Raw genomic sequence first — 11,753 nt, 5'->3', positions numbered from 1 at the left:
TTGCCATCTTCACCTGTACTTGCTGGCAATCTCCTTACAAGATAGCCATTGACCTTTCAAATTATCCCCTATCTCCCAGCTTCTCATCTAGCAGTCACATCCGGTCAGCAGCACCGTTGTTCCGCTGTCATATCGACTCAGACACATATTTTTGCCCCTCATATCTGGCTGGGTCCACGGGCCGAAACGGGTCGACTCCACCGTCAACCAGCCATCATTACCATAGCTGATGCTCGTTGCCTGTCTGTCGTGCACATCACCCCCAACCAAACATCCCTGAACGGGTAACATTTGAGAATCTCCGGTACAGTACACTCATGAGTGCGAGTCTCGTGAATCGCTAGAATGTCTCTCAACCGTGTCTCCTACTTGGAGTCTTGGGAACAGAATCCTGCTGCATTCCGCCGTCAGCCTCATCAGGATGACTCCGAGGACGAGGAAAGCTACCATGATTTGCCGGAGCCCTCTCTATCGTCTTCTTTTCAGTCCAATATTAGTCGTCATTCTTTTAGACATCGTCTGAATTTCAACCCATATGCAGGACCAGCATGGGGACAGGCCACTGTGGATGAGGACACCAGTGAGCGAAACCCACCTCTCCAAGTCGCCTCACCCAAGATCGGTACGCTCAACGAGGCTGATAGGGAGGATCCAGTGCCCGCGCCATTGGCACCAAAGTTGCAGGAGTGGACTGGTGGCCGAGAGACTACGGGGGCGTTTGAGGTGAGCCGTGCCAAACGCATTGGTAAGTGCTGGAACTCAGTCAAACCCCTAGGAGCCACATGGATAAGGACACTGATGAACACACAGCGCAAGTATGCATAGCAGTAGTTTACTGTCTGCTTGCTGCGGGGATAGTCTTTGGTTTTGCAGCCATCAAACCAGTCTTAATCAGAGAGGGTGTCTACAGGGACCGGTGCTCGCAGGCGGAGCTTGACAATAACTCCGACGTATGCTACGGGCAAGAGCTTCGGTAAGTACTGCAGATCATAAGTCTGCTATTGCTAAGCTAAACTTTCTCTCTAGTTTGAATCTAATGTTCACCATCGCTGCCGTCGCAACCAACGTCTTTGCTCTTCCAGTAGGAACGATTCTCGACACATACGGCCCACGCGTCTGCGGCATTATCGGCAGCATCTCGCTCATACTGGGCTCCTTGCTTTTTGGGCTCTCCCACAAGCTTCCGTTCGACGGATATATGCCGGGATATCTCTTTCTTTCCCTCGGTGGACCATTCGTGTTCATTTCTTCATTCCACCTGTCCAACACCTTCCCTACCCGCTCCGGCCTCATTCTATCTACTCTAACAGGCGCATTTGATGCCTCCAGCGCTCTCTTTCTTGTGTTTCGGCTCTTCAACGAGAGTACACACGGATCGTTCAGCTCGACCAGATTCTTCCTGCTCTATCTGATTGTCCCCGTTTTCATTATGACTGCAGAGCTTACCATCATGCCAACAGCCTCATATAAGACGGCCGGCGAGCTTGTCCAGGAAGCGCAAGCCCACATCGCAGCCGAAGCCAGAGACCATGTCGATGATGCCATCCAGGATCGCCATGAAGGCGAACGCCAACGCAACGACCGTCGTGTTCACCGCCAGAATGTTGTCAGCCAGATTCAGGACCTCCTGGCCTCCCCTGAGCTCCAACCACACTCATACTCCGACGACGTCCCCACTCTCGAACGTCCCATGTCCCCCTCTTCTGTCCTTGTCGCAAACAACAACAACAGCAACAGCAACACCGCCACCATCACTACCGATTCAACCGTCAATCCACATTCTGACAAACCACACACTGCTGGCGGCGTCTGGGGAGCCCTCCATGGGGCTTCAGCACTCACGCAAATCCGCACCCCGTGGTTCGTTCTCATCACCCTCTTCACCATCCTCCAGATGCTCCGCATCAACTACTTCGTCGCCACGATTCGCCAACAATACACATATCTCCTCCACTCCCCGGACCTCGCCGCAACTCTGAACTCGACTTTTGACGTCCTCCTGCCACTGGGTGGTCTTCTTTCTGTCCCCTTTATCGGCACGATCCTCGACTCCACCCGCACCCCCTCGGTGCTCCTGACCCTGGTCACCGCCGCCACTATCATTGGCGTCTTAGGCTGCATCCCCACCCTGGAAGCCGGCTACGGCAACATCGCTCTCTTCGTCCTCTACCGCCCGTTCTACTACACGGCCGTCTCCGACTACGCCGCCAAGGTGTTCGGTTTCCAGACCTTCGGGAAGGTCTACGGGCTGATCATCTGCCTCGCCGGCCTAGGCAACTTCGCGCAAGCCGGTCTCGACGCCCTGACGTTCACCGTCTTCCATCGCGACCCCACTCCCGTCAACGCCGTGCTGACCGGCACCACGTTCCTGGTTGGCGTGGCCTTGGTCGCGTTCGTCAGCTGGCAGGCCCGAAGAATGGCGGCGGCTAGCCACGCGAAGATCATCGACGCCACGACCGCAACCTCGCCAGGACCAGCGAACAGGCCCGTCGAGGTCGTCGAGAGCGGACTCAGTGTCCCCGGCCTCCATGACGGCGTGGACACAAGGGATTGGGGCCATCGGCACCACCGGCAAAGCGCCCGGGAGGGCGAACGCGAACCGTTGCTCCGGCAAGGGACCGATACGTCTCCTTCCTACGGAGGCACGAGACCATGATTTCCTTACGACTGAAGTTCCCACACCCACCATGTTCTCTCGCTACAGTAAATACACACTACTTACTAGGTACTATGCATTTGATGTGCCCGCCCCATCAATTCGCTCCGCGTACCCAGTTCGCGAAACCTGAGTTATACAGCGTGCATATTCCAGCATTATCATTACTTTTGCACCGTTGGTCTCATTCTTAGTCCAGAATTTTCTATCCGTTTACGTGTACATGATTATTATAACTAGCAGCCGAATCCTCCTGGCATGACCCAGCAGCAGCACCATCGAGTTCGTTTGGTCTAGAGACTCCGAGGGAAAGATGGCTTCAAATTAGTGGGGTAAATACATCTATCTATATATCACAGTGCGTGGATAACCAGACAGACCAAAACAAAAGAGAGAATCCAATTCTGTCATAAAGGATAGACAGTAATGTGGAAGGGTAAGAAAGAGAACATGATAGTGGGAAATAATAAGGCTATATGGGAAAGTAGTGTTTACAAGAAGGGTAGAGGTCGAATGCAATTTGTGCGCTGGGAAATTTCTCCCCTCGTTCATACGCGTTGCTCTTCGCCATGGTCGTCGGCGGCTTCGTAACTTTCGTGAAAGTCGTATAGTATACCTGGGGTTCAGGTTGTGAGGGGTTGATGATGGGATTGTCTGCCCTTTCTGCGCGTCCGTTTCGAACCCTCGGGGGGGCTTGTGGCCAAGCCTTTGCTAATGAAGCCGAAGACGGACAAGCGGGTGATACCTAGAACAGGAATAGACGGGCCGGCGTTGAGGGGATTATGTGCTAGGTGTTGGCCGTATCAGGGTTCCGGGAATTCAAGACGATGATAGACCCGAATGCTTCACTTCAAGCCACAGTTTGCGACCCGCACGCTCACAGGCCCGGTCGTACCAGAGCATCACACGAAGGACTTTCCGTGCTTCATCCCAGGTGCGGATGCCATGGCTCCCCGCCACTTGACTGAGGAGCTCGACGTACCAGGCCCGTTCGGGCTGGTCTTCCGCAGCTATACCGCCAAGAATCAACACCCAGAACAGAGCGATATGGGCCTGCGGATGATCCCAGGAAAAGGGGGCTTTGTGGATGTGTAAAGCTTCTTGGATGAGCCTGGCGAGTCGAGCGAAAGGTGCGCTCTGAGCTTGAAGGGGTAGCACCACACCAACGCCGAATATTAAACCGGCCAGCCGGCAGATCTCATACATGATCTCGTGAGGCTGGTAGTTGTCAAATCTCTCGAATTGGCTGACGGCGGGGAGAGACAGTAGGTGGTAGTGCACAAGATTGCGTTGGTCGGAAAGGAGCGAATAGTCTGGGTTGTGCTGCTGCGTTGCCAGGTGGGATTCAACAAGCTTGATGTACGTTTGCATGCCGTAGAAAACCTCCACCATTTCAGACGTAAAGCCGATCTCCCGCAGGGGACCGAACCGGCGCTCGACATCGATCATGCTGTAACCTAGCATAACTTGCATGGTCATTCCCCTCCGCTCTCTGCGCAGAGGCATGAAATCAAACACAGGTGGCAAGAGAAACGTGCTGCACGTGACGAGATCGGAGCTAGGACAGGGGTGTCAGTGTTCGTGGATGGAAAGACTGCTGGTTCGATAATACTTACAAAGATAACGTTGGCGCGAGTCCGGGAAGAGTCAGATTTTCAAGACCACCACGCAGATTGACCATCTGTATTAGACCCTTGATGTGCACCAGATTAGGCGGAAGGCTGCTATAAATGTCCAACCACTGCAAGCGTTGCATGGGGGCGGTGAACGGCAGCTTTTGGCCCTTGATATGTTCATTGTTGGCGACATTGTGTGCCATACAGATGACGCTAAGAATGATCGCATCGGACATTGCTCGAGTGGGATCGCTGACTTCCCGCGTCACATTCCGGATCGTTTCTGTTTCGCACAACTGCAGCATTTGCTGCTCGGAGGGCAGGAACGCGTGAGCCGGAATCGTGCCTTTCAGCCATTGGACCCTTTTGTGAGATAGCGAACCGAAGACAAAGGCTGTGAACAAGGTTGGATCAGCCAACGATAGTGGAAACCAATTGCTGCTAGCTGGACTCGTATCATGGCCGGGCGACACAGGGGTGAGACCGGGCCAGAGAACTTCCAAACCTACAATTAAAGACGGTTAGTCTGCTTGATGCGTATCTAGCGTCGGACCCACGAACAGTAATATTCAGAAGCCACCACTTCGTTCTTTCCCATATTCAACAGATTCAGAGGATGCGTGGAGAATGGATCGAACCGACCCGCTCCGAACGTATCGACATAACCTGGGGCGAGACATGGTCTGGGCGATGTTGTTGTCAGAGCTCGAGACAACTCGTCCGACTCTAAAAAATTTTTCCGCGCATCCGACATCCCAGAACGCGACTCCTGAGCAGAAAGAGGAGAGGGCCACGGGAGACTGTCCGGACTGGAACGCTCCATCTCATTCGCGAAATTATCCACCGGACTTTGGGACGATGATCGGAAAAGTTGCTGGTTAACATGGTTTGCGGACGCAAATTGGGTCGCAGACGATGAATCATAGGGCACTTGTTTGGAAAAAGGCGGAGGTGACGGGGAGGATGAGACAGAGGAACAGAGCGGAGAAGTAGCCGGAGGTGTCGCATATTGCGATTCTAAGCCGGTTGCTGATCCCTCGCTGGAGGAGGTAGACTGACGGGTCACGCTGCGACTACTACTGGTGGTGGTGTGGGCGCCATGCTCCGGGATGCAGCCGCCGTTGCGGTTCGAACAATCCGGGAGAGTCGAACGGTCCTTGGTCTGATCCGAGATCCATTTGCCCACGTGGGCGCGGACCAAGCGCTGAATCTTGAGACGCTCGTTTTCAGAAGTTGGACGCGCATTGACAAAATGAATGGCGTCCCTTTTACGTCCGGAGGTGGCACGTTTGGCAGAAGTCATTGCTCCGAGGTCAAGAGCACAGGTATCGACAGAGACCGCAGTTCAAAGCCGAAGCCACGAACAGCATCCTGTAACTCCAGCTAGATGGGTGTGAACGGTGGGCGATGGGCGATTATTTTGGTCGGTGTAAGAATTGCCAGAGGGGCAGAAGAGTTCAATTTGGCGGAGGGGGAGGGTTTGAAGACGAAATGTCGAGACCCGGGGGAGATGGGCAGAGGTGGTGGGAGAGGAGGGGCGAATTCTGAGGTGATTGGGCGAGGGTCTAGATCGGCAAGCGGCAACGAAGCTGAGTGGAGGTAAAGAGCGAGGAAAAAGAATCCAAGATGATGGTCGAAAGAAAAGAGAGAATGGGAGAAAGAGAAACGAAGGAGAGGAGAGAAGAGGGGAGGGGGAGGAGAAGAGGGTGAGATGATGAAGAGAAGGAGGAGGAGGAAAATGGGAAGAAAGAGGCAGAGAAAGAGAGGAAGAGAGAGAAAGAAGATAGTGTGATCAGTAAGAAAGGGGAGAGCAGCAGCAGCAGCAGCAGCAGCCGGCGCGATCAACCATCGACGATCGCTCCCGATTTGCCTCTTTTTTATTTTCTTCCGGACTTTCCAACCACAACCACAATCTCGATCTTCCTGAACAATGACTGACCTACCCCCTTGAATTGGGTAGATCTTCAGGCAGTGTGTGATACAATAGCCAACTGAGATTGAATGGCAAGAGTAACGGCAAAACCAGTGGCAGACAAGCAAGTGACTATAGAGAGAGAGAGAGATTGAGAGATTGAGAGATTTGAGAAAAAGGAGAGGAGGGAGCATAAGTCAAAGAAAAAAACCCTTAACAGTTGAAATCGACCCCCCGCAAATCTTTTTAATTATTCTCGCTTCGTTCTCTGCTGCCAATGACCTTCCCCACTGTTTGTTGTTCGGATCATTCTGCTTTATCCCAAGGTCTGGACTCTGCGGAGCCACTGGTTGACGCGGGGGTCAAGAAGGAAGAAACAGAAAATAAAAAAAAAGGTGACAACTTCGCTCATACTCTCTGGCTTCTTTGCTACTTACTCCGAGATTCCGAGGTCTGGCACTTTCAGAAAGAATGAGGTGAGATTGAGAATCTTGACCATCATCGACTGGCACAAGGAATAGCATTTCCTCCCACCTCCATTGGCCGTCCATTTAGCCTGTCACAGACAAACTTTTTTGACTTCATACCAGCCACCAATAGAGAAATATGACGGGCGGTAAAAGGATAAAAGGACAAGCCGACGGCGCTATCCACGGTCAGGAAACGAGATGTCAAAGTTACGCAGCCAGCCTACATGGCGCTGCATCCGAGGAACCCATGTTCACATGCACCTGTGTGCTACAAGCTACAACATTCATCACTCATCCAGGTTTTGTTCTATGCCAAGGAGAATGGGATGAATGATTCGTCTGCTATAGAGGAAACTGAAGAAACACAAAAAAGAAAAAAAAAAAAAAAAAAAAGAGTGAAATGCTGGAGGGAAAGGGAAACAGTTCATCCTATGGTTCGCTCATATAACAGGAATAACTACACTAAGGTCTAGACAGATGAGAATTATGACAAACTTATCTCAGTCCAACTCGAGCAAGGGGTATCGTCCACCCTCACCGGTCGCCGGATCTTGATACTGGTCCAGCGCCGCCTCAACCGCCGCCATATATCCAAGGACCTTCTCCTCCTGCCAGCGGCGGCCTACCACCTGCACCGCCGTCGGCAATCCTGCCATCTTGATAGCGTCGTAGTGCTTCCAGGCACCACGAGAGAGTGCTCCGTCGGCGCCCAGCTGCTTGAGAACCTTCTTGTACGGTCCGGGAAGAGCGTCTTTCTTCGCGTCGACGTGTGACACAGGCACAACACCCGCAGTGTAGTCGAGCAGGTTCCAAAGGAAGGTGTACCCACAAGATGAAACAGCATCGTGCATGGCTTTGTGGGGGAGAGCTGGGGTGGCGTTCACCGGGCAGAGAATGAAATCGTACTGCTGTGTCGCACCATCCCACCAGGCGTGCCAGGTGGCGCGGAAGGATTCGCGCTGTGCGGTGAGCTTCCAGAGCTCGGCGGCCGATTTGGGACCGAAGGTACGAATCAACTTGGCCCACTGGACATCCCGGCGGATGTAGCGTACCCAGAGGTAGTAAAGGTACCGTAGTGGACGGGGGAGGTTCGAGATCCGGGTAAGTTGATCTGCGCCCGGGTCGGAGGGCTCGAAAGAATGCAGGTGTGAGTTGAAGGTGACGCAACCATCAGAGTTCAAGAGCTGCGAAGCTAGATGAAGTCCGGTGAAGGGGTCCGCCGTGACTGGTGGCTTGATCTCCGAAACTGTGTGGCCGGCCGCGATGAGAGCAGTGGCTGTGGTTGATAGGGCACGCGCAATGGCCGGGGTAGGAGGAATGACACCTGAGAGAGAGTGGTTAGGAATTGTCAGCTTGCTTGGTTCGGGTGCGAATGCCGATCCACTCACCATCGCTACTCATCAGGCCGATGCGAAGCCTTTTGCTCTGAGCTTCCGCCTCCTCCTTCTCCCGCCAATGAATGGGATGAACCGTGTAATCATACTTCCACGGCTCCATCCCCACAATAGCTTTAGTGAAGTAGGTCAGATCATTCAAGGTCCGAGCCATTGGGCTGAAGACACTAGGAACTCCTTCTTGGCCAGCCATGCTGGTGTGAACACCAACCTTCGGCCATCGGCCAGTACTGCAGCGTAGGGAATAGATCCCGCTCCAGGCCGCTGGGACGCGGACAGACCCGGCAACATCAGAACCAATACCGATACGACCGCCCAATGCCAACAGGGCCCCTTCACCACCAGTAGAACCACCAGGGGAATACTCGGGAACATGAGGGTTGAGACACGGGCCCCAGAGAGCATTAGCTGATTCAAACGACAATAAAGTCACGGGCAGCGCGGTCTTAGCATAAGGTACAGCACCTAGAGATATCAGACACAGGGCGCTACAGCAGTCTTTCTAAAGTTCATACCGGCGTCTTTCAGGAGCTTGGTCATAGGTCCATCTTCCTTGTATGGCTTACAGGCATACTTCGTATACCCCAGGGTGGTATCGAATCCTTTGATCTGAAGCGAATCCTTCAGTGAGACGGGGATCCCCGCCAGTGGTCCTTGGAGGTTGACTTCGGACTGAACCCATGATTCAGCCTCAGGCAGAAGGAGCTCTGTCACACAATTGGTCTTCTCATGAGCTTTAACCGCTACTTTGCCATAGGTGCGAAGCACATCGAGGGGTGCTAATGATTCAGTGTGAACCTCCTCCACCAATTCTTGGATCGGCTTGTTGATAATGACCTTGTCGATGGCGGTGAAGGGGGCGTGGTATTCAGCCGGTAGCGATGCGAATCTAGCTGCTCGGTCTCTCCGCTTGTAATCTCTATCATACAACCAGTGACTTAGCAAGAGCGCGACGAACGTTTTGTACAGCCATTTACTGTACCCGGTGGGTCTCATGAGGAGCCATGATTGACTTACCGGAGACGACGATATGTAAAGTAGTCGAAAGGGGGGAGCATGATGGCACCTTGGGAAGCTCTTGCCACAGAGCTTGAAAGGAGAGGGAAAAGAGGTAGAAGACACTTCTTCAACTTAAGGTGAGCAAAAAGGAAAAAAAAAGAGAAATCACGAGAGAAGTGGAAGTAAGGAGGGACGATGGGAGGGTGGGCTTTTTATTATTGCGGGGAAGGAAGAGGAGGAGATGCGGAGACATCGTAGCGATAAGCCCGCGCGCAAACAGACCAGATCCGCTGATAAGCGTGGGTGGGGAGCACCCACTGCAGCCACTGATTCATCCCAACATGCAGGAAATTGCTACGACATACCTGTATGTGCTTGCTTCTTACACGTTGATCTATCTTGTCCTATTCACTTTGATGACTGACTCTTGATGTGTTCAAGACAAGAGGCAGACAGAGCTTCTGGATTTGAGCGCTGTGTTCAGAGACAACTAGCGGACTTGGAAGATTGTGCGATAAGATGCCGGCCCCCGGCAAAGAGATTCCCAGATCGGGCAAGTCCATGCGTTCAAGGGGACTTGAACAAAGGGACGGCTGGACTTTCCATTGACAACTCTACTTGGAGCCAACAAGGCAAGGGGAATAAGAAAGCTCCAGGTCGCAACTCGGTACTTATCGGCTCAAAGCCTACCTATATGACTTACTATTTGGACAGATTGCGATAAGACCAGCTCCAGATCGCCATGCAAAGAAAAGAGACTGCGAGAAAATAGTGACAATGAGACCCGCTCATTCATGCCTGACCAGAACTCCATATCCACAAGACACCTTCTATATCTACCCAGACCCTTAACCCCCGAAGCACCTCTACCTCAAGATGCTTTCGGCGCGTCTTGCAGCCAGTGGTGGGCATTGAGCCAAACAATCACCACGATAACGCCAACGACAAACAGCGCGGTCAGGAAGAATATCAGGAAGCCGCACAAGATCATTCGTCGGCGCTTTCGTTCCTGGTCTTTAATCCAGTTGTCCCTACCATAGCCAGACAGTCAGTATACCGAACAACGAGCAAAATTCAGCACGAACGAGGCACAGTCAGAGCGTTCCAACATACGACCAAAGACTGACTTCCTCCTTCTCAGGAGTGGAAGCCTTGGACTCCTCGTCCAGATGGATGGCAAGGGAGAAGCGTCGCCAGAACGCTGGATCCCGATTTTGAGCCATCTTTCAGCTGCTACTTCGCAGACATAGGACTGAACCGTCCGTGGTCTAATCGGATAGCCACCAGTGAGGTCGAAAGACACGATTCTGCGACGAACGTCAGCGTGACTTTCCGCGATGAGGCGAATAACGTACCTAGTCACGGCTCCAGGCACAGAAATAGAGCTGCTGGTCCACGCGAGCCCTGAAAGCTATCAAACGAGAAACTGAGAATCGAAGAATAAGAAAAGAAATTGCGGTGTGGTTGGGGTCCGGTCCGTGATGCAATGAATGGCGAGAGATGCGTAGTGTAGAAGTAGAGTAGGGTTTGAGAAAGGGAGAAGCCAAGCACGCAAAGAATACTCACTACGTAGTACATGATGGTTTGTTTCAGGGGTGAGCATCACAACAATTACCTACTGGCAGACATGCTCGATGCTCGGAATCCTACTATAGTCCAGGCGGGAATGGCCGGAGGAATGCTATGTCCATTACTCCCGTGATTACTATAACTGATATGACCAATCAGAAATGTTGATCGGTGGGATTACACATACTTTAGGGACTGGCCGTTACTTAGAGACTGCGCACACTAAGAATAAACGATCATCTGATTCAAGGGTCCTTGAGTGCCACAGGGGCAAACTATGCGCCTTGTCTGAGCGGATCATTCGCAGCCACAACTTAGATAGACGGATGAACATGCTGTGAAGAAAAATGACTTGACCCCCTTGTTTAGGCGTGTGATGTATGCACCTGCGAGGTACGGGGTACCTGCGTTTTTCGTACCACCTTCGGATGTAGGTTGAAGTCTCCATGAGTGTCGCTTGGAGTACTGAGAGTAAAATAGTTACCTTACCTAGTAGTTAACTAGGTATTAACTACTAGTTAGTTACAAAGTAGGTCAGTTAGTCAGGAGGGATATGGTTGACACCTCAGGTATTAACCGAACAAAACCGGACAAACATCTCCTCGGACCTTCTATCCTCCCACCACTCGAGAGTTGATTCATTCATTGAATGCTCATCCATGTCTGAAGCATCTGAAGCACAGTCTGAGCAAGAAAGACAAATGACGCATTTTGTAATATAGCCCGTGGAATGTCTCGCTGCTCCTCTTGTCCGATCTCCCTCCACCCACCCACTCAAGTATGGATGGAGAGTTCAATCCTCACTTTCAACCTGGTACGGTGTAAGGTAGTTAGTTATACCTCCAATGGCTTGGGCTGGTTCGCATCAATCCTCAGTCAGCGCCAACTTCCCTCCGAAAACTCCACCGTTACCTGCGGATAGATGAGGCGGATTGAGAGTTGTCGAGTTTTGCAACTCTTCCAGTGCCAACAAACAACAACAGCTGCTTTTTCTTTGGGCTCCCCCGCAGTGGAGGTATCAGCGAATGGGTGCCTGACCGCCCGGGCGTTGCCTGTCAATTGAACTGACCGCGCACTAAACCGGATTCATTCACACCAGGCGAATGAATCGAAAGGTGCTGCTGCCCTGCAGCAGCA

At 52.3% G+C, this 11,753-nt stretch overlaps 4 protein-coding genes across 4 annotated transcripts; 1 reads left to right on the top strand and 3 right to left on the bottom strand.

The window, feature by feature from the left end:
• Positions 1-2,656, top strand: BP01DRAFT_344229 (putative MFS transporter Fmp42; the record flags this gene model as incomplete). Its single annotated transcript, XM_025573552.1, has 4 exons — positions 1-745; positions 811-973; positions 1,027-1,692; positions 1,738-2,656. The coding sequence occupies exons 1-4, from the start codon at positions 346-348 to the stop codon at positions 2,654-2,656; spliced, it is 2,148 nt and encodes a 715-aa protein (XP_025429594.1). The 5' UTR covers positions 1-345.
• A 685-nt stretch (positions 2,657-3,341) lies between these two features.
• Positions 3,342-6,018, bottom strand: BP01DRAFT_95096 (uncharacterized protein). Its single transcript, XM_025580261.1, has 3 exons — positions 4,834-6,018; positions 4,273-4,777; positions 3,342-4,214 (listed from the first exon to the last, which is right to left on the bottom strand). The coding sequence occupies exons 1-3, from the start codon at positions 5,573-5,575 to the stop codon at positions 3,476-3,478; spliced, it is 1,986 nt and encodes a 661-aa protein (XP_025429593.1). The 5' UTR covers positions 5,576-6,018; the 3' UTR covers positions 3,342-3,475.
• A 1,048-nt stretch (positions 6,019-7,066) lies between these two features.
• On the bottom strand, positions 7,067-9,220 carry BP01DRAFT_424687 (putative acetamidase). Its single transcript, XM_025579715.1, has 4 exons — positions 9,066-9,220; positions 8,564-8,967; positions 8,043-8,513; positions 7,067-7,978 (listed from the first exon to the last, which is right to left on the bottom strand). Exons 1-4 carry the CDS (start codon positions 9,104-9,106, stop codon positions 7,155-7,157), a joined length of 1,740 nt encoding a protein of 579 aa, XP_025429592.1. The 5' UTR covers positions 9,107-9,220; the 3' UTR covers positions 7,067-7,154.
• Positions 9,221-9,755: 535 nt separating this feature from the next.
• On the bottom strand, positions 9,756-10,655 carry BP01DRAFT_358325 (uncharacterized protein). Its single transcript, XM_025575406.1, has 3 exons — positions 10,403-10,655; positions 10,161-10,354; positions 9,756-10,078 (listed from the first exon to the last, which is right to left on the bottom strand). Exons 2-3 carry the CDS (start codon positions 10,268-10,270, stop codon positions 9,919-9,921), a joined length of 270 nt encoding a protein of 89 aa, XP_025429591.1. The 5' UTR covers positions 10,271-10,354; positions 10,403-10,655; the 3' UTR covers positions 9,756-9,918.
• Positions 10,656-11,753: the final 1,098 nt, after the last annotated feature.

This window comes from Aspergillus saccharolyticus (genome assembly GCF_003184585.1).
Source record: "Aspergillus saccharolyticus JOP 1030-1 unplaced genomic scaffold BP01scaffold_25, whole genome shotgun sequence".
NCBI classification, from domain to species: domain Eukaryota; kingdom Fungi; phylum Ascomycota; class Eurotiomycetes; order Eurotiales; family Aspergillaceae; genus Aspergillus; species Aspergillus saccharolyticus.
This window is presented reverse-complemented; position numbering and strand designations above follow the sequence as displayed.

Bases quoted from the DNA above. Each gene is read 5' to 3' on its own strand.
- BP01DRAFT_95096 (XM_025580261.1), bottom strand. From the start codon at position 5,575: ATGACTTCTGCCAAACGTGCCACCTCCGGACGTAAAAGGGACGCCATT. The intron at 4,778-4,833 runs GTTCGTGGGTCC...CTTTAATTGTAG, and splicing joins GGTGGCTTCTGAATATTACT to GTTTGGAAGTTCTCTGGCCC. The intron at 4,215-4,272 runs GTAAGTATTATC...CCCCTGTCCTAG, and splicing joins CTCGCGCCAACGTTATCTTT to CTCCGATCTCGTCACGTGCA.
- BP01DRAFT_424687 (XM_025579715.1), bottom strand. From the start codon at position 9,106: ATGCTCCCCCCTTTCGACTACTTTACATATCGTCGTCTCCG. The intron at 8,514-8,563 runs GTATGAACTTTA...TGATATCTCTAG, and splicing joins CAAGCTCCTGAAAGACGCCG to GTGCTGTACCTTATGCTAAG. The intron at 7,979-8,042 runs GTGAGTGGATCG...ACTCTCTCTCAG, and splicing joins CGGCCTGATGAGTAGCGATG to GTGTCATTCCTCCTACCCCG.
- BP01DRAFT_358325 (XM_025575406.1), bottom strand. From the start codon at position 10,270: ATGGCTCAAAATCGGGATCCAGCGTTCTGGCGACGCTTCTCCCTTGCC. The intron at 10,079-10,160 runs GTATGTTGGAAC...TGGCTATGGTAG, and splicing joins GAGGAAGTCAGTCTTTGGTC to GGACAACTGGATTAAAGACC.